The sequence below is a fragment of the Lissotriton helveticus genome, chromosome 7 (assembly GCF_964261635.1).
Source record: "Lissotriton helveticus chromosome 7, aLisHel1.1, whole genome shotgun sequence".
NCBI lineage: Eukaryota > Metazoa > Chordata > Amphibia > Caudata > Salamandridae > Lissotriton > Lissotriton helveticus.
The window spans coordinates 1,316,597,242-1,316,619,083 of NC_136068.1; the positions used below are offsets into that span (position 1 = coordinate 1,316,597,242).

Here is a 21,842-nt window from a genome sequence, read left to right on the forward strand (position 1 = left end):
TATGTGATCAGTGGGTGTCAAGAAGGGTTTCTGGTCAGTGGTGTTGAAAGCCACCAACGGGTCAGGAAGTCTTAGGAAGCAAGGGCTCCTGTGTCAGCAGTTTTGCACCAGCTGGATAGGGGAAGTCTCATCACTATGCAGTGGTCCCAGTCTGGACTGATATATTTGGAGTAGAATTATGTAAATTTGAGATCTCTTGGAGTTGGATGGCAACATCTATCTTGAAGTTTTGTCAGGAAGGATTGGCATATTCTTGGAGAGTCATCAAACTCGTGGCCCACATTTCAATGCACAGGAATCTCTCTGAATATCGTATGTCTCATGCGTATATCTGTCTGCATATGCCATCCGTATTCCATGCACTTCTCCATCGTCTGTGTACTGTCCATGTTCCATGTTTCTCTATTCATGTTCCCCACATTTTCCCACATCCTAGCTTTGTCTTTAGGTTTCTGTACTTTGCTCATGTTTGTCTGAATACTGTCTATGTCAGGGCTCCAGACAGGGATATCGTTTAAAAATGACAAAATAATGAAGTTATGGTATCACAAAATGTGCCACATTGTGCAGCATAAATTGACATTCTTGCTGCATAATTTGTCAACTCTGACTCAAAATGTGTTTCTCCCCTGTGGCATAATACCAGTGGGCTTGCTTATAAACCATTCTCCATTACGCCTTGGGCGTTACCCGTCACCAGAGATATGTTTTCTTCCTTTTGTGATGGACCTTGTATGCATTTCTGGTACCACTGTGTAATCTATGAATGGGTGAATGAGATTTTTTGTATAGTAAGTCATTGCGAGTTGCGGAGGGGTTTAGAAAAGTGACCACCCCTTTCCCCAAGCCCGCAATGGTCCATTATATGTGTCTGAATAGAGCCCTGCTTGATCTTTCCCCAACATGTCATCTTTCAAGTCGCTGTCCATAAGATTGTCCGGAAACATGAAATGAAATTACAAAGACTCGTTTCTGAGTCTCCATCTGGAGTAAAAAGCCCAGAAATATTACTTCTCTGATTGGCTCTTTAAGATCTTGGAGCGACTCATGCGGTAGATATCACACCGAGAACTTTTACTGTATAAGTCCGTTTGTATAGAGTGATTCTTTAGGAACCTCGCAGGTACCTAATTTAAAGCTGAGATCTTCTATGGTTACAAATTCTAAACTATAGAAACACGCTTTAAAAAGCAATGAAGGCATCGCCATGCATTTGTGTTCCCTTGAGGATCTCCCCTGTTCTTTCATTATCACACCTTCTAAAAGTAAAATATTGCAGCAAAAATTATAGTGTATGAACTAAAGCAGTTGTAATTTTAAATGCACATATGGTGAACGCCAGACGTCTCTATATGGCATTGTATGAATTGATAAATATTGAAGCATATGTTGGCTTTATAATTTATGCTTTTAATTCAAACTTTAGTATTTCCCTGATTCCAAGCCCTGGTGAAATGTTATATTCGTTTGCCTTTTAATTTCATATTAGACAGGGACCAGGGTATATCAGCAACACCAGGTTTCGTGGTACCATGTCACAGGGAGTTGTTGGGGAATCACGAGAAAAGGCAAATATTATAAATAGATAAGTTATTAGAATTTATTGACGCAGCTCAAAACCTTTTTTAATGCGTTTTTTTCCTTAAAGTCACAGTCTTTATTTTTACAGTAAATATCACCAGCAAGCACAGTTTCATAAGTTTGCAAAGTTAGCTGCGTCTCGAAATGCAGACGTTGTGAACTGCTCACAAGTTTTCCAGTAGAAAAACAATTACTTAAAACTAGCCAAGACAGGCTTGACGCTAAATTCTGAGAACTAACATCAAATTAAATGTATCTCACTATATTTTTAAGAAACAGCTAGAGCCTCACCGAGGCAAATTGTTGGCGCTTCCGGCTCACAAATAAGCGCAGCAGCACGTCATGATATTTAGATTGTGCCTGCCACGTGAATATTGCTTATTGATGTAGATTCTAGAACAATACATTGTACTGAAAACATTCTTACTTCCTGCCAGTGCTCTAGGTGTTCCTCCAGGAAGAGGAAGCTGCCCGCTGACTGACCCTTTGCACTATGACCTCATCTACACAGACTACCATGGGATGCAGCAAATGAAGCATCATATGGGCATTTCGTTCAAGAAATACAGGTGAGAACTGTTACCTTCAAAGAAATACAAGCGAGAGTGTTACATTGAAGATAATACTCCAAATAGGTTGAATTAAGTTTGATGTAGAGAAGAGCAGGTACACAGCCAGACAGGTTAGCAGTCAGCATCAACTGATTTACATTGGAACACATAGGTAAGAACACAGTGTAAGAACTCTATAAAGTGGAATGTGGAATGAACACAGTTAAAGTGGTATACATGTATTACACAACATAACACATCCCCCTTGGAACATAATTGAAAAAAACAATAACTTGTAACCGACACCACCCCCCACCATACAAAAAAACGAGAAGAAAAAATAAAAAAACAAGTGAATAAAAATTCAGATAAATGGAAAAAGAACAAGGATTCCTATAAGGGAAAACTTTCAGAAATATAATCAGTCAACCATACAGGAGGCCTTTTTTCACATCTAGAGTTTCTAAAAACATTTGCCACATCTTGACTGACCAGACTAGAAGAACTAGAAGGAACCAAATCAGAAAATTCACCACACTCATGCAAACCTGAAACATCAGGTACAGGAAAACTGGAGGTATTAGAAACTACATCCTGACTAATAGTATCAGGTGGCAACGAAGAGTTTGCACACAACAAATCCTCCAAATCAAACAAATCCGAGGATTTCTCTGAAGAAACTTGAGGAGGAGAACAAACTTGAGGAGGAGAACACTTAGCAACCCTCTTGAGGTTCCATACACGTCCGTCAGAGAGGCGAACAGAATTATTTAAAACTTCCACAACCTGCATAGGTTCATAAAAACGACTTTCCTCTTTAGGAGATTTATTAGGTTTCTTAACTCTCACCCACTGGCCAACAACCAAATCAACATCCTTCACATTATGCTTGGAATCATACCAAATTTTGCTCTTGAGATGTGAAGCTTGACTTTTTTCCTTCACAAAATTTTCAAACCAATTTACCACATTGGACTTGAACAACCATCCAGGTGTAAACTTCGTTCGTGGATTTCTACCATGCATAAGTACAAAAGGGGGGAAACCTGTAGCTTCACAAATTGAAGTCCTGTAAGACCAAACCATCTTCAAAACTTGAGTTTCCCAATCTTTATTGTTTCCTGACATTTGGATGGTGTTTTTGATAACACGGTTAAAACGCTCAACCATTCCATTGCTGTTTGGGTTGTATATAGCCGTGGTTTTATGCTTGATTCCCAATCTATTAAAGTACTCTTTAGCCTTAATTGACATAAACTGAACACCATTGTCACTTAACAAAATAGAAGGAATGCCTTCCAAAGTGAAAGATTTATCCAAGAATTGAAAAACAGTATCCGTATCAGCCTTACCCACAATTTTTACAAAAGGCCACCTTGAAAACAAATCCATTAACACCAAAATATATTTCTGCTCACTACCAATAGGACCCATAATGTCAATAGCTGTGTGCTCCCAGGGAGAATTAGGTGCAATCATATTACCCATAGAAGGCTTGCACATAACCAAAGATTTATCAGCAGCTTGACATGATTTACAATTCCTCACAAATTTATCAATATATACATCCATACCGGGCCACCAAAATTAAGTTTTAACTGTGCGTTTAGAACGGACAATGCCAAAATGTCCCTCATGACATAAAGCCATGATGGACAAACGCAAAGTCTTTGGAGGTATGACTCTTTCGCCAAACCAGATATTACCATCTCTGACACTTAAATCAAATCTAACCTCCCAAAAAGACTTTAAAGGATGCTTGCTATCCACTTTCTTTGGCCAGGACTCTGCTAGATGAGATTTCACTAAAGTTAACTCCTCATCATTGAGATATTCATCATCCCACTTCTCCTTCAAAATGCCTGCACCTTCCATATCCTGAACATAGGCCACCTGAAAAGAATTCCATAATTCATCTTCACATTCCTCAAGTTGTTTTGGCATTCTGGAAAGGAAATCAGCTATACAATTTTCCTTCCCTGGTATATATTCCATTTTGTAACAAAAATCTTGTAATTTGATAGCAAGTCTGGCAACTCTTGCAGAAGTATTGATAGTACCTTCAGTGGTTAGGACCCTGAGTAATGGCTTGTGATCACAGCGTAAAATAAACTTTGTACCCCACACAAAAGCTCTGAAGTGATTAACCGCCCACACACATGCCAAGGTTTCTTTTTTAATGGTAGAATATTTTTCTTCAGTAGGCGAGAGTGACCTGGAAGCATATGCCACAATTTGTTTCTTACCATTCATACCAATCTGAGATAAAACAGAACCTAAACCTTTAATGCTGGCATCTGTAGTGATGATAGTTTGCACTTCAGGATTAAAACTTTTTAAAGAAGCGATGTTAGTGATGCAGCTTTTTATGTCCTCAAAATCTTGTTCACATTCCATAGACCAAACAAACTTTGTTTTGTTTTTTAACAGTTGTCTAATATTATACTTTCTGGTTGCAAAATTTGGAATATATTTAGAACAAAATTCCGCTAGGCCAATAAAATATCTAACATCATCTTTCCCTTTGGGAGAAGGAGCGCACTTGATCGCATCAATTAAATTAGGTTTTGGTCTGATACCGTCGCAATCAATGACATGGCCTAAATAAGTGACACGATCACTAGCAAAAGTACACTTAGTATATTCAACAGTCAACCCTTTTGCATCTAATATGCTTAAAACTTTCTCCAAAGTATTGTCATGTTCTGCCTTTTCCTTACCAAAAATGAGAATGTGATCTTGGAAAAATGTTGTGTTTTTTACAGTGGAAAACAACCTGTGCATTAAGCGCTGGTAAACAGTAACGCGGTGTAAAAAAAATATCCCATCCTCGTCGCCAGTTGTTACATTGAAGATAATACTCCAAATAGGTTGAATTAAGTTTAATGTAGAGAAGAGCAGGTACACAGCCAGACAGGTTAGCAGTCAGCATCAACTGATTTACATTGGAACACATAGGTAAGAACACAGTGTAAAAACTCTATAAAGTGGAATGTGGAATGAACACAGTTAAAGTGGTATACATGTATTACACAACATAACAGAGAGGGATGGGGCTTATCATTAAGATGCGCTGAGGGGTGTGGCCTGTTATAAAATGATGCTGAGAGGCGAGACATGCTCAGGAGTACAGGTAAGAAGCTGGATAATAACATCAAATGAAGTTGAGGGTGTGAGGCATGGAATGCCCGTGTAAAGCTGGAATTATGCAATCCAGGGAGCACAGCCTCACCATGAAGTGCTGGGGCTCTGTCTAAGAACTCTAGGTGAGGCAGCTGTGCTTGTACATAAAATGAAGGTGGGGATGTTGGCTTCACCCTGAAGAAAGACTAGGGTAGCTATTTAAATGAGCATTGGTAAATTCATTAGGTTTCGCCTATGTGATTAATAATAAGCTTTTTTTTAGGTCGAGCCTAGCAGCAGAGCACATACGCCGCGCACTCTGCAAGACTCCTGAAGTAGGGTATGGGAGAGAAGCTGCGCCCACTCTCCTAAAAAAGATTTGTAGCGCGCACAGCTACTCAGAAGAGTGGCCTGGCACTAAGACAGAGAAAAAAACATATGCAAGAGGAGAAAACGAGAGAGAAAAGAAAACCCAAAGAAGAAGAGACGGATTATAGTGTTTGTTAGAACAGCCAGGTTTTCAGTTGTTTCCTGAAAGCGAGCAGATTAGTGACTTGCCTGAGTGGAGGGGGCAGCTCATTTCACAGTCCAGCCATTTGCACTTGGAAAGACCGACCACCTTTGCGGGCTCTAAGGTACTTAGGGGTGACCGTAAGGTATTGATGCGCAGATCTGAGAGATCAGCCAGGTACGTAAAAAGAGACTCTTCTACAGATGTACTCTGCTCCCACACCATGTAGAGCCTTGAAAGCCAGAACCAGAGCCTTGAAACGAATTCTACTGTGGACAGGTAGCCAATGCAGATTCTTAAGATGGTAACAGGTCTGCTCTCAGGGTCCAAGACACAACACAGCCCTGGCTGCTGCGTTCTGCACTACCTGAAGTCTATTTAGTAGATACTGCAGGAGGCCCAGATGAAGGATGTTGGCATAGTCCAGTCTGGAGATGATAAGAGCCTGAATGACGGTTTTCCTATGCATGGTCTGTAGTAAAAATAAAAACCTCCGAAGCACCTTCAGGAGACCTAAACAGGTCCTGGCTACCCTCTGAACCTGAGCTACCATAGAGAGGGCGTTGTCCATTTTTACTCCTAAATTCTTTACAGTCCTGACTGCAGCCAGGGGAGGGGACATGTCTTGGGGCCACAATTGTTTCCAGGCATCCAATGGGGGGGAGCCGAAGAAAATAATTTCGGATTTGTCTGTGTTATATTTCAGGTGATTATGTTGGAACCAGGCAAAGGTTTCTTTCAGGCACTTGTTGATCTTCTCTCCATTGAACTCCTCTCCTTTCCTACAGGTGAACAGCAGTTGTGTGTCATCGATGTACAATATTATTGTTGCCTTGTTCTCTTCAGCCACAGTAGCCAGGGGGGGCATATACAGATTGAAAAGTACAGGGCTCAAGATAGAGCCCTGTGGCACACCCACCTTCAAAGTTGGCATACTGGCCGAGAAAGGGGGTGACCAGACCTCCTGATTTCTAGTCTCTAAAAAGGAGGCAAACCACTTCAACACCCTGCCCTCAAATCCACACTCCCTCAACCTCTGGAGGAGGTGGACGTTGGGCACGGTGTCAAAAGCTGCAGAGAGATCTAAGAGAACCATAACCGCTTTGACGCCTGCATCCAAGGTCTCCTTGATGGATTCAGATACCTCGAGCAATGCCGTCTATGTGCTAAGAGTCTGCCTGAAACCAGACTGACTAGGATGGAATAGGTTGTTAGCCTCTACAAAATTACTGATCACTGTATGAACGTATTTCTCAGCTTTTTTTTGAAAAGAAAGGCAAAAGAGAAATAGGTCTATAGTAAGTTAAGAGTAAGACCATAGGGTCAGCCGTTAGTTTTTTTTAAAGAGAGGAATTATAATCGCACTCTTCCAGCATACTGGAACCTGGCCATTAAGGAGGGATTTGTTTAACCCCTTCCCTGGTGATGAACCCCAGCCGTCACGCTCCGCGGCGCTCGTGTGCTGATGACGGCTGGGGTTCGTCACGGCCCCGCCCTGTTTGTTTGTTTACGGCACAGCGGCGGAAACGGGCCAGCATGGAAGGGGTTAAAACACAAATAACAATGGGATTCAAAATCTCTGCCATGGATGCCAAGAATTTGGCCGGGCCATGGATCTACGGGTGAGCCAGATTTCAAACCCTTGATTATTGCCAGTGATGTCTCTAAGGGCATGGGGGGGAAGGTGGAGGTGGAAGCCCCATCTTCCTGACACTGGGGGGCAGTCCGTAGCGTAGCCGGCACATCTTCCACACCTGAGCCATCAAATCAGTAATGTATGGTTACAATCTTCGTATAGAATAAATTGGCTAAATTGACAATCATCCGAGATGGGGGAGAGTCTGGTCACAGCCCTAGGTGAGGAGAAGCTTTTGACAATGTCAAAAATTTCTCTGCCTTTGTTTCCTGCAGATTCGATTTTGGAAGCAAAGAAACTCTTCTTAGCTACCTGTTTTTTTTATGGTAGTCTCTTAAGGTCTCTTTATAATTCCTTTTGTTTTCCACCTGAAAATCCCTCCTCCAGGCTCTTTCCTGAAGTTTGCAGTCCTTTCTGCACTGACGTAGGGTATCGGTAAATCAAGGAGCTGAACGTCTAATTATTCTTGTGGGGCACAAGGTAAGAGGAGCAAGGGTCAGAGTACCCCGTGCAAACCACTTTACAAGAGCCTCTGCATCCAGCTCTATATCACCAGTGAGAGTAGGAGGACGTAGGTCTAATTCATATTTAAGAGCATCCGGAGTAATCTATGGAAAGGTCTGGAGGTGGGAGATGGTTGTTTAACCTGAGTCACCCGGTACTTTGTTAGTTTGGGTAGCCTAAAACTGACCAAATAGTGGTCAGGCGAGAGTAGGGGTAGAGAGGGCTTTGTCTGAAATAAGCAATTCGCAAATACCTGATCAAGGGTATGACCTTTCTCATGCGTAGGGGTAGATACACAAGGAGCGATATTAAGCGCACCCAGGGGATTCAACAGAGAGATCATCTCTGAGGTGTCCTGTTGATCCATGTGTATATTAAAATCCCCTGATACGAAGAAGTGCTTACATCTAGAGGCCACAGGAGCAATAGCATCACCAATGGACTTCAAAAACGCCCCTACCTGCCCTGGGGGTCTATTCAAGAGGACTCCAGCAAGGCACTGATGGGGTGACAAGGTAGCCTGAATGCATAGACATTCCGCCCCATCAATTTCCTCCATGTGAATGCAAGTGATGGCTATGTCCGCTTTGCTAAAAATAGCAATTACACCTCTCTTGCTTCCAATCTGATCCTTCCTCACAATGGAGTAGCCAGGGGGGATGGCTGAGGCTATGGTTGGATTGGACAAGTCTGATATCCCTGTTTCAGTCAGAAACAGAAAGTTAGTTTTAGACTCTGATAAGTCATAAATATGTAAAGCTGTTTATTCAACGAGCAACAGTTTACAAGACGAGCCTCGATATATAGTTGTTTCTTCAATGTAACACCCGGCTCTTCCTGTCTTAATATGTTGTGCACATGCATTGCATGTGGGAGGTTATTTGTGTCACCCCAAATGCAATGATGACACCCTGTTGAGAGAACTCTAGTCTCTATATTAATAGTTTCCTTACACTGCAAAATGGAGCCCAACTCAATGACAGTCTCCCTGTAATATTTCAATACTTTATATGAGGGTAGTTTCAGACCAGCAGAAATTCCGGCCCGACCGCCTCTGGGACACTGACGGGCGCAGACGGCTTGCCTTTGGCGCGCCGACGGCACGTCCGCTGCGCGGCTGGGCGTCCATCTCGATTAAGTGCCTCGCCGTCAGCGGAAATGACGGAGGTAGGGGGAGGAGCCACGTCCCTCCACAACAGTCGGTCACTAGGAGACCGGGGTGGACCGGGTACTGGCTCCATAGTGCCACAAGCAGCGGAAAATGAAAACAAGAAAGAAAGTTCCCCCAAGCAGTTTCCCAATTAAAAAGTGAGTAGTTAAAAGCACAAAATACTACACAGAAAGTCCTAAAAGCGCTCACTACAGCCGGCTTGCGATAAGCTTACCATCTTAGCACCGCCAGACCTCGCCCTGTTTAAGTGCCTCGCCGTCAGCAGAAATGACGGAGGCAGAGGAAGGAGCCGCATCCCTCCACAACAATGCGTCACTAGGAGACCGTGGTGGACCAGGGACCAGCTCCGTAGTGCCACAAGCAGCGGAAAATGAAAACAAGAAAGAAAGTTCCCCCCGAGAAGTTTCCCAATTAAAAAGTGAGTAGTTAAAAGGACAAAACGCTACACAAAAAGTCCTATAGGCGCGTGCCACAGCCGCCTTGCGATAAGCTTACTGTCTAGGCTTGTGTTTTTTTAAGCAGCAGGGCCGCCCCGTAACACGGGCGCCTGCTTTCAACCACTTTAACCTTGCTTTATCTACTGTCTGTTTCAACCCCCCCAAGTAAAATAGATTTAGAAATTAAGTCACGTGAATCCCAGGTAGAACATAATTGTGTGCTAATGGGCTGAAGCTGACAACAGCACATCTGTGTTACATGTCATCTGCACTAAGCCACCTGATGGGTTGTTTTCAAAAGCCTGTTTTATTAACAACAACTATGCCACTGCCACCAATACCACCACCACCCCCATCAATACCACCACCTCCACCACCACCAATACTACCATCAATACCACCACCACCATCAACACCAACAACACCACCATCAACAACACCACCAATAATACCACCACCAATACCACCACCTTCGATCCAATATCACCACCACCACCAATACCACCACCAATACCAATACCACCAATACCAATACCAATACCACCACCACCACCAATATCATCACCACCAATACCACCAGCAATACCTCCAGCAATACCCTCACCAATACCAACACAACCAATACCACCACCACCAATGCCACCACCATTTATCCAATACCACAGCCACCATCACCATTCTGCCAGCACCATCACCAATACCACCACCAATACCACCAATACCAATACCACCACCACCACCAATATTACCAGTATCACCACCACTAGCAATAACACCAGCAATACCACCACCAATGCCACTCCCATCGATACCAATGCCAATACCACCACCAATACCACCATCACCACCAATACCCCCAAGACCAATACCAACCCTAATACCACCACCAATACCACTACCACCAATATCACCCCCACCAATACCACCACCACCAATACCACCACCACCAATACCAGCACCACCACCACTACTACTACCACCACCAATACCACACCCACCACAAATACCACCACCAACAATACCACCAACACTACCACCAATACCACCACCACCAATACCACCACCACCACCACCAATGCCACCACCAATATGAATACCACCAATACCAACACCAATACCACCACTAATACCACTACCAATACCACCACCACTACCAATACTACCACCAATACCACCACCACCAATACCAGCTCCACCACCAATACCAACACCACTAACACCCCACCACCACCACCAACGATACCACCAATACCACCAATACCAATACCCCCACCAATACCAATACCACACCCACCACAAATACCACCACCAACAATACCACCAACACTACCACCAATACCACCACCACCAATACCACCACCAATACCACCACCGCCACCAATGCCACCACCAATATGAATACCACCATCACCAATACCAACACCAATACCACCACTAATACCACTACCAATACCATCACCACTACCAATACTACCACCAATACCACCACCACCAATACCAGCTCCACCACCAATACCAACACCACCAACACCCCACCACCACCACCAACAATACCACCAATACCACCAATACCAATACCCTCACCAACACCACTACCACCAATACCACCACAAATACCAGTACCACTATGAATACCAATACCACCATCAATACCACCAATACCACCACCACAACCAATACCACCACCACCAATACTACCACCACCAATACCACCACCACCACCACCAATCCCACCAATACCATCACAACCAATAACACCAATACCAATACCATCACCACAATACCAATACTACCAATACCACCACCTCAGTGCCTCTCGCTCACTAGTTATAGTAGGGGCACTGTACAGGCTGCCACCAACACCACCACCATCAATCCAATACCACCACCACCACCAATACCACCACCACCAATAATACCACCTCCAATACCACCACCAGTACCAATACCACCACCACCAATACCACCAGCAATACCACCAGCAATACAACCATCACCACCAATACCACCACCATCAATACCTCTACCATTACCACCACCAATACCACCACCACCAATGCCACCACCATTGATCCAATACCAGCACCAATATCACCACCACCACCGATACCACCAGCAATACCACCAACAATACCACCACCAATACCACCATCACCACCAATACCACCAAGACCAATACCACCACTAATACCACCACCGATACCACCACCACCAATATCACCACCACCAATACCACCACCCTCACCAATACCACCACCACCAATACCACCACAACCAATACCACACCCACCACAAATACCACCACCACCAATACCACCACCAATATCACCATCAATACCACCACCACCACCAATACCACCTCCACCAATACCACCACCAATATGAATACCACCACCACCACCACCAATATCACTACCAACACCAATACCACTACTACTACCACTACCAATACCACCACCACTACCAATACCACCACCAATACCAGCACCACCACCAAAACCAACACCCCACCGCCACGACCAATACAACCAATACCAATAATACCACCAATACCACCACCAATACCACTACCACCAATACCAGTACCACCATCACCAATACCACCACAAATACAAGTACCACCAACAATTGCAATACCACCATCATTACCACCACTACAACCAATACCACCACCACCAACACCACCACTACAACCAATACCACCACCATCAATACCACCAATGCCAGCACCACCAATACCAGCACCACCAATACCAGCACCACCAATACCACCAATACCAATACCACCACCACCAATACCAACACCACAATATCAATACTACTAATACTAATACCACCACCTCAATGCCTCTCGCTCACTAGTAATAGCAGGGGCACTGTACAGGCCGTAGCTTCAGCAGAGACCATCCCTCCCTCCCTCCCTCCCTCCATGCGTGCCATAAAGCACATCCCGCCCTGCACCAGGAGGAGAAGCCAGGGCCCTACTATAGCTGGAGTGTTTTTTATTAGGCCAAAAATAGTAATGACATTATGCGATGCAACACTGGACACTCAAATCACGGAGAGGGCAGGAAATAGCCCCTCTGCTCCTCCTCCTGAACCATGACAGTGTAATCACAGAGCAAAAGGTGTTGGAGCGCTTTGTTAGTGTTTATAGCTCAGATCATATGCAACTCTCACTTCACACTTTGTGTCTGTGTACTTTTCACACTTACACATCTTCATCACTGCACTATTTATCACTACTTTGAAGAGGTCGCAGGCCGGTCTCTTCCTCTGATATTTACGACCAAAGAAGCGGTCAAGAAGGCCTTTTAATGCAATGTAATAGGTCTCGCATTTACGAGAGTTTAAGCTATTACTATTGTAAATGAAAAAGCATTTATTTATATTTTAAAACCCAAAAAATAAATAAAAGGCATTGTCATTTACAATGCCAATAGCTCAAACTTGTGTGAATGCGAGACCTATTGCATTGCAAATGCTTGTTGTTGTAAGTTATAGCTTGCTAAGTAGTTGTACAATATAAGTTACAGAAAGTTTGTAAAAGTGATATGACTTGTTTATGTACATAAAGACAATATATTGTGCTGTTTCTCGTGGTATAGTGTGGGTAAGTAACAGCAACATTTTGGAAAATGAAATGAGAGAGGGAAATAATAGAATTAATTGATGTAATAGCAAGATTATGTGTTTACAGGAGTTCTGACAACATTTGGCCCCAATGCCAGTGCACCTGCTGCACCATTCAAATCATGGCCCTAGTGCCTACACTTGTGACTGCTTATTTAGTAGTTATATATAACAATATTTGGTGTAAAGAGGAGTTCTGAAAACTTTAGGACCTGGTTCCACTACATCTGCAGCACCATTGAAATCGTGGCCTTAGTATCAGCTAGATAATTGCACTTGTAACTACCTGTTTAGTAGTAAAATGTAGCAATATTCTGCGTTTAGTGGAGTTATGACAACTTGTGGCACCAGTGCTACTCCACCTGCTGCACGATATAAATCAAGCCCCTTTCAACTGCAATGTAAATGCAATTGTGACTTCCTGTCTAGTGGTAAAATACAGCCATATTAGGTGTTTAGAGGAGTTCAGACAATGTTTTGGCCCAGTGGCACTGCACCTGCTGCATCATTCAAATCTTGACCCTAGTGCTTGAAAGATAACTGTACTTGTGACTGCCTCTTTAGTAGTAAAATAGAGCTATTTTAGGTGTTTAGTGGGGTACCTAGAGCTTTTGGTCCCGGTGTCACAGCACCTGCTGCACCATTGAAATCATGAACCTGTTGTCTGCAAAGTAACTGCACTTGTGACTGCCTGTTTTGTTTACTTTTTAGCAATAATACAGTTTTAGTGGGGTCCCTAGAGCTTTTGGCCCGGTGCCACTGCACCTGCTGCACCATTCAATTCAACTCCCTTTTAACTGCAAAGTAACTGCAATTGTGACTGCCTGCTTAGTGGTCAAATAAAACAATAGAATGTGTTTTCAGGAGTTTTGACAACTTTTGGGCTTAATGCTACTGCTCCTTCTGCACCATTCAAATTATGACCCTGTTGCCTGCAAGGTAGCTGCACTTCTGGTTGCCTGTTTAGTAGTAAAATATAGCATATCTCTTGTATATTGACTTTCTTTTTAATGTGCAATGTTTATTACATCATTTAAAATTTGACCATAATGACCAAATAGATTAAGTAGAAAAAATCAATCTGATAATGCCTACAAAGTGCAAAGGAAGGTACTGAGGCATGAATGGGAAATGCCACAGAAGTTCCAAGGCTAAGCATCTGCTTTACACAACTAAGTATAGAAAGTAAGTATTCGAGCATACTGTTAGAGGCTGTCTACCTTTTCCATGGCAAGTGATCTTATCCTGACAGTTATTGGAGCTTAAACAGTGTGAACAGCTTCAGTAGAAGTATCATAAATGAGTGCAGCCAGGGGAAGTTAAAAGAAAAACTTCCATACAAAAGCGAATGAATACAGTAATTCGGCTACGAGATCTGATATGAGCCCCCTCTTAAGATATATTAGAGACATGAAATTTCACAAACACAGCGCAAGTGATGTGCAGGCGAAACCAAAAAATGCATGTGAGAAAGTGGAGCCTTGTAGTGAAATGTGGGAAAAGAGATTGATTTCTTCCTTTGAGACAGGCATCTACGGTGGTGGGCCGGTCTAGAAAATGCAAGGTAGGGAGCACGGCCTCTCTATCAAATACATGGAATTGGATTAGACTTGTATGAAATGGTGAGGAAGAAGTGTGAGTTTTCTTTCTTGAAAGTTGGATGAAGGCTCATTCTTTTTTCCTGATAATACACAAGTGAGGGGTTAAGAAGTATCCACAATGAAGGCAGTTTGGTTGCTGTAGTGTCTTGCGAAGTAACAATTACTAATCCCTTTTGGTGCCTAATGAACTCCATAGAGCTATGATGAAATGAATGAAGAGTATTGCAGTGAAGGCTGCTTTAGAATGTTGAGTTTGCAGTCACAAGCAGAGGTGTGTATTACTAAGCTCCATGTGTGGAGTAGTCATTGGCAGGTACCCCAGCTGGAAAGACGCTACAAATTGCGACGAGATAGGGGATAAGTAATGTGAAGATTGACAGTGCTCCCTCAGGGAGTTTGTTGAGGTCCAGGCAAACTGCTCATGCATTCTGCGTGTGCCTTCGTCAAAGTACAGAATCATATGGAGTTAAAGCGCAGTTCCAGCCACTGTGAAGCAGCTGAAAGCAAAACCGTTTACAGAAAATCTACACATTTTTGGTTGAGAACTTGTTGGTCTGGCCACACATAAAGGTACCGCGCTACTGTGCAACATAGAGCCATATCTAGTATAGAGTTATAATGCTGCGATTACAAGTGGTTTCAGGCAGAGATCAACCTGGTGTCCAAAAGTACAAAGCAAACTAGATGCAAGAAACAGTTGTCTGCTTACCAGAAGTACTTAAAGTGAGTCTTCATACTGTAGCACTGGGTACAGCCGCCAAGGAGAATTGCCTGTGCTTTCAGAGCCATCGATACCCGAAGAGGCGAGCCTCCTAATCTGCTGAGTGGGGCTCAGAATAACGCCACAGGTCACTGAAGAGTGTAAGTCAGTGAAGAGTTCAGAATAGTGGCAGGTTGTTGTTTCGAGACCACGGAAAAAAGAAAATTTCCTGGTATTATCAAGGATGATCCAAAGGCCATTATGTCTCAGGTTCACAGAGAGAATGAACTAGGAGCAATGGCATAAAGACCTTCATGTGCTGCTTCAGTAAGCTCCACACTGGTCTACAACGCTGCCGGTTATTTGAAACTACCATCATCATTCGATACCACCAAAAAGCTACATATTGGTAACCAATGGGCATAACTGGAAATACCAGTTATAGAAAATGGACATTTGCTACAAGAGTCTTGGGGCTGTAGTATCTGGCTCCAGTGGACACCAGGGATCTAGGGGGAGCCCATCTGTGCATTCCCTAATCGACAGCCGTAAAACATGGGCCTCCCATGGGAACAACAGACCTCTGCTATTTGAGGGCCAATTGGGCTAGATTGAAAATAGAGGTTGTAACAGACACTTAGAGGTCCATTAGGATTGCAGGCAGACTTCAGTTCGCCCGCCACCCTAGCGGTGATAGGACCAACCCCCAGTGGTGCGGCGGTCCAGCACCACCAATTAGAATGCGACCGCCACCCTGGCGGTTGCCTCCCGCATATTCAACATTGTGGCGGGCGGTGCTGTGAGCAGCACCCGCCACAATGTAGAAAATTTATGGCTTGCATTGGTATGCATGTGACAGGCACCACGAGGTGCCTGCAACCTTGTGTATGCCAATGTAGGGGGGTACCATGGGTGCCCCCCAAGTGCCGCCCCCAGCCCGCGTGGTCACACAACGGGCCCCCAAAGCGATTACCGCATGCTTTTCCATGGCAGAGTCTCTGCCAAGGAAAGGCATTACACCGCCCTCATCATAATATTTATAGGCCTTTTCCGCCCTGTAGGCAATCATGACGATTGCCTACTGGCGGAAAAGTGGCAAACGGTCTTTCTGTCTGCCGTGGTACCCCACGTCGTGCTAATGTGGCAGGGATAAAAGGCCATGGGGGGGGTGCTTTGGCGGGGAGATCGCCACCGCTGATTGGGCGGTGGCGATCCGCCCGCCATGCTAATGGGCCCCTAAGCCTCAAGGGGCCTGATCATGGCACCACTAAAGATTAAAATCTGCATTCCAAGGCCACGTAGCAGACAGGCCTATAATTTAGGGGAGACAGCTGTGGTTCAAAGACAAAGCCTCCTAAACCACCCGATTTCAAACACACAAAAATGTATAACTATGGGTGCCATCCTTCAGCAAACTGTGAGACATGCAAGTGGGGATATGGGACCGGAGAACCCGTGTGGTGTACCTTGTCAGAGGATTCTGTTGTACACATTGAAGATATCTGTCCAACTAGAGACTGGCCTGGGCTGAGGACCTGCTGAAGTGTTGCACCCTGAAGTGTGCACTCCATGGGCCCGACGGTGGGCCTCCTGGTCTTCCGGAGATCTTAGAGACATCAACGATCTCCCCCAAGGGACCTACACCATCTGCCTGTGACATCTGAAGAGCGATGCCCTCTCAACTACCCAGCTCGGCTACTAAATACAAACTGGTAGCATGGTGTGAGCATGGACATGGAGACTGGATTGCCTAGTGTAGTGCCCCAGAATTCTTGCCCGCATCTGAGGCGTGAGGTTCCCATACTGTGAGAACAGCAACACTAGTCATCTAAGTGGTGGTGAATGGGTTCACCGGTTGTGTGCGCATTTCTCTCTTGCAACTCACCTACTGTATGCTCATTACGTGCGGTGTCTGATTCACAGGGTGTGACCCTCAGAGGTGACTCCCCCAAGGGACCTACACCATCTGCCTGTGACATCTGAACAGCGATGCCCTCTCAACTACCCAGCTCGACTACTAAATACAAACTGGTAGCATGGTGTGAGCATGGACATGGAGACTGGATTGCCTAGTGCAGTGCCCCAGAATTCTTGCCCGCATCTGAGGCGTGAGGTTCCCATATTGTGAGAACTGCAACACTAGTCATCTAAGTGGTGGTGAATGGGTTCACCGGTTGTGTGCGTATTTCTCTCTTGCTTCTCACCTACTGTATGTGTATTACTAAGCTCCATGTGTGGAGTAGTCATTGGCAGGTACCCCAGCTGGAAAGACGCTACAAATTGCGACGAGATAGGGGATAAGTAATGTGAAGATTGACAGTGCTCCCTCAGGGAGTTTGTTGAGGTCCAGGCAAACTGCTCATGCATTCTGCGTGTGCCTTCGTCAAAGTACAGAATCATATGGAGTTAAAGCGCAGTTCCAGCCACTGTGAAGCAGCTGAAAGCAAAACCGTTTACAGAAAATCTACACATTTTTGGTTGAGAACTTGTTGGTCTGGCCACACATAAAGGTACCGCGCTACTGTGCAACATAGAGCCATATCTAGTATAGAGTTATAATGCTGCGATTACAAGTGCTTTCAGGCAGAGATCAACCTGGTGTCAAAAAGTACAAAGCAAACTAGATGCAAGAAACAGTTGTCTGCTTACCAGAAGTACTTAAAGTGAGTCTTCATACTGCAGCACTGGGTACAGCAGCCAAGGAGAATTGCCTGTGGCTGTGCTTTCAGAGCCATCGATACCCGAAGAGGCGAGCCTCCTAATCTGCTGAGTGGGGCTCAGAATAACTCCACAGGTCACTGAAGAGTGTAAGTCAGTGAAGAGTTCAGAATAGTGGCAGGTTGTTGTTTCGAGACCACGGAAAAAAGAACATTTCCTGGTATTATCAAGGATGATCCAAAGGCCATTATGTCTCAGGTTCACAGAGAGAATGAACTAGGAGCAATGGCATAAAGACCTTCATGTCCTGCCTCAGTAAGCTCCACACTGGTCTACAACGCTGCCGGTTATTTGAAACTACCATCATCATTCGATACCACCAAAAAGCTAAATATTGGTAACCAATGAGCATAACTCACCTAGAAATGCCAGTTATAGAAAATGGACATTTGCTACAAGAGTCTTGGGACTGTAGTATCTGGCTCCAGTGGACACCAGGGATCTAGGGGGAGCCCATCTGTGCATTCCCTAATCGACAGCCGTAAAACATGGGCATCCCATGGGAACAACAGACCTCTGCTATTTGAGGGCCAATTGGGCTAGATTGAAAATAGAGGTTGTAACAGACACTTAGAGGTCCATTAGGATTGCAGGCGGACTTCAGTCCGCCCGCCACCCTAGCGGTGATAGGACCAACCCCCAGTGGTGCGGCGGTCCAGCACCACCAATTAGAATGCGACCGCCACCCTGGCGGTTGCCTCCCGCATATTCAACATTGTGGCGGGTGGTGCTGTGAGCAGCACCCGCCACAATGTAGAAAATGTATGGCTTGCATTGGTATGCATGTGACAGGCACCACGAGGTGCCTGCAACCTTGTGTATGCCAATGTAGGGGGGTAGCATGGGTACCCCCCAAGTGCCGCCCCCAGCCCGCGTGGTCACACAACGGGCCCCCAAAGCGATTACCGCATGCTTTTCCATGGCAGAGTCTCTGCCAAGGAAAGGCATTACACCGCCCTCATCATAATATTTATAGGCCTTTTCCGCCCTGTAGGCAATCATGACGATTGCCTACTCGCGGAAAAGTGGCAAACGGTCTTTCTGTCTGCCGTGGTACCCCACGCCATGCTAATGTGGCAGGGATAAAAGGCCATGGGGGGGGGGGGTGCTTTGGCGGGGAGATCGCCACCGCTGGTTGGGCGGTGACGATCCGCCCGCCATGCTAATGGGCCCCTAAGCCTCAAGGGGCCTGATCATGGCACCACTAAAGATTAAAATCTGCATTCCAAGGCCACGTAGCAGACAGGCCTATAATTTAGGGGAGACAGCTGTGGTTCAAAGACAAAGCCTCCTAAACCACCCGGTTTCAAACACACACAAATGTATAACTATGGGTGCCATCCTTCAGCAAACTGTGAGACATGCAAGTGGGGACATGGGACCGGAGAACCCGTGTGGTGTACCTTGTCAGAGGATTCCTGGCCTGGGCTGAGGACCTGCTGAAGTGTTGCACCCTGAAGTGTGCACTCCATGGGCCCGACGGTGGGCCTCCTGGTCTTCCGGAGATCTTAGAGACATCAACGATCTCCCCCAAGGGACCTACACCATCTGCCTGTGACATCTGAAGAGCGATGCCCTCTCAACTACCCTGCTCGGCTACTAAATACAAACTGGTAGCATGGTGTGATCATGGACATGGAGACTGGATTGCCTAGTGTAGTACCCCAGAATTCTTGCCCGCATCTGAGGCGTGAGGTTCCCATACTGTGAGAACAGCAACACTAGTCATCTAAGTGGTGGTGAATGGGTTCACCGGTTGTGTGCGCATTTCTCTCTTGCAACTCACCTACTGTATGCTTATTACGTGCGGTGTCTGATTCTCAGGGTGTGACCCTCAGAGGTGACTCCCCCAATGGACCTACACCATCTGCCTGTGACATCTGAAGAGCAATGCCCTCTCAACTACCCAGCTTGACTACTAAATACAAACTGGTAGCATGGTGTGAGCATGGACATGGAGACTGGATTGCCTAGTGCAGTGCCCCAGAATTCTTGCCCGCATCTGAGGCGTGAGGTTCCCATATTGTGAGAACTGCAACACTAGTCATCTAAGTGGTGGTGAATGGGTTCACCGGTTGTGTGCGTATTTCTCTCTTGCAACTCACCTACTGTATGCTCATTACGTGCGGTGTCTGATTCACAGGGTGTGACCCTCAGAGGTGGCGCTGTACCCATAGCAGTGCCTCATTCTACCTCATGTGGCTCTGCTAAACTGGTGCCTGTTTGTGTGTGACCGGACAGGCCTGGTGCAACCTATATATTTGTGCACCAGGCAAGGTGCTTCATTTCCAGAGAGTCACAGAATTGAAACTCTTCCCTATGATTATGACCGGAATTGCCTGCTACAAACCGACTTGACATGCCCCGGTCTTTGTGCCTTCTTACCATGAAGGTGCAGAATTTTGCTACTCATCGTGTTTGAAATCTGAAGTGCCTGCTGTGACTCATCCTAACACACACCGGTCATTGTGCCCGGATCGCCTGGCCATGGCCTGGATCATTGTGTACCAATCGGGGTGCCTCACCCTACTGAAAGGCTCCCCTGTGTTCCTCCCCGTTCATCGATTGTTCCCTTGTTGACTCTCATCATGGCAGACCAATTGTGCTTTCCACACCTGGCCCCTCCCCAAGACATCTTGGTGCCAGGTAATAGTGAGAGAGATTGACTGGGTGAAGAAACGCTTCAGAGACAGTACAGAAGCTGGTCAAGAAACAGTGACTCATTTGTGTTTGGAGACCTGTTGGTGACCTTCTCAAATGGCTTCTAACCTCTCCTTTGTGTACATCTTCCTCCTAATTAAAGCTGCTACAAATTCCCATCTGCTTCCAGAGGACCAAGACTAATTGTTACTTTGGCTGCATGTGGCCCACTGTCTGGGAGGCAGGGCTGGTTATATTCCACCTGGGGGTTAAGGACAATAGGGGTGAACTTGAGGGTGGAAGGAGGCTTGGGCCACGGAGACTGCAGAGGTTGAATGTGATGTCAAAGTCAGACACGACAAGCCTGGGGGAGAAGGTAAGACCAGTTTTATTCTTAACCCCATTCTAACTGCACTTCATGAGTAAATGCAGTTCCTTCGTCAAGGTTCTCTCCCACTATTCTCTCTCTGACCTCATAGCATTCTAGGTACATGAAACTCAATGCCACACTTCTCCCTCCCATTAGAAACATGGAACACAATAGGAATTAATCCCTCTCCCACCCTGTGGCACAAATAAATAAGTGTGCATCCCAAGTAGTATTCTCAGTGTCAACAAAGAGGTAAACATAACATAAGTTGAGTACTAGGTATATGATGCCAAAACATGAGAGAGAAATAGAAACAAAATCACATAACTGAACACTACAACATTTTTTAGATATGTTGGTTTCCTGGTTTCTCCAATACTTCTCCTTTGTGCATTTGATTAAGAATGAATACTCTGCTTTTGTTCCAAATGTAGCCATCATGTGTCTTGATGACATTCTTGAAACATTTAATCACTTGTAGTTTTCTTGTAGTTTCCTGGTAAATTTAGTCTAATCAGCACAACGTTTGGCAGCTCTTACTTTCACAAAGTCACACATTTCGACCTTCACATTTTTCACCTTCTTACATGTGTCAAAGATGACTTTCCTCTTGTTTTGAGCTGTAATCTCTTTTTCTCTCCATTCTTCTTGTGTATTATCAACACA

At 45.1% G+C, this 21,842-nt stretch overlaps 1 protein-coding gene across 2 annotated transcripts in view; it reads left to right on the plus strand.

The window, feature by feature from the left end:
- Positions 1–21,842, plus strand: part of MGAT5B (alpha-1,6-mannosylglycoprotein 6-beta-N-acetylglucosaminyltransferase B) — a 793,707-nt gene that overhangs the window by 501,717 nt on the left and 270,148 nt on the right. For both annotated transcript variants that reach the window (XM_078654621.1, XM_078654622.1), the window contains exon 9: positions 2,019–2,150. In XM_078654621.1, the coding sequence (XP_078510747.1) occupies positions 2,019–2,150 (132 nt within the window). The remainder of the gene's footprint in view (positions 1–2,018; positions 2,151–21,842) is intronic.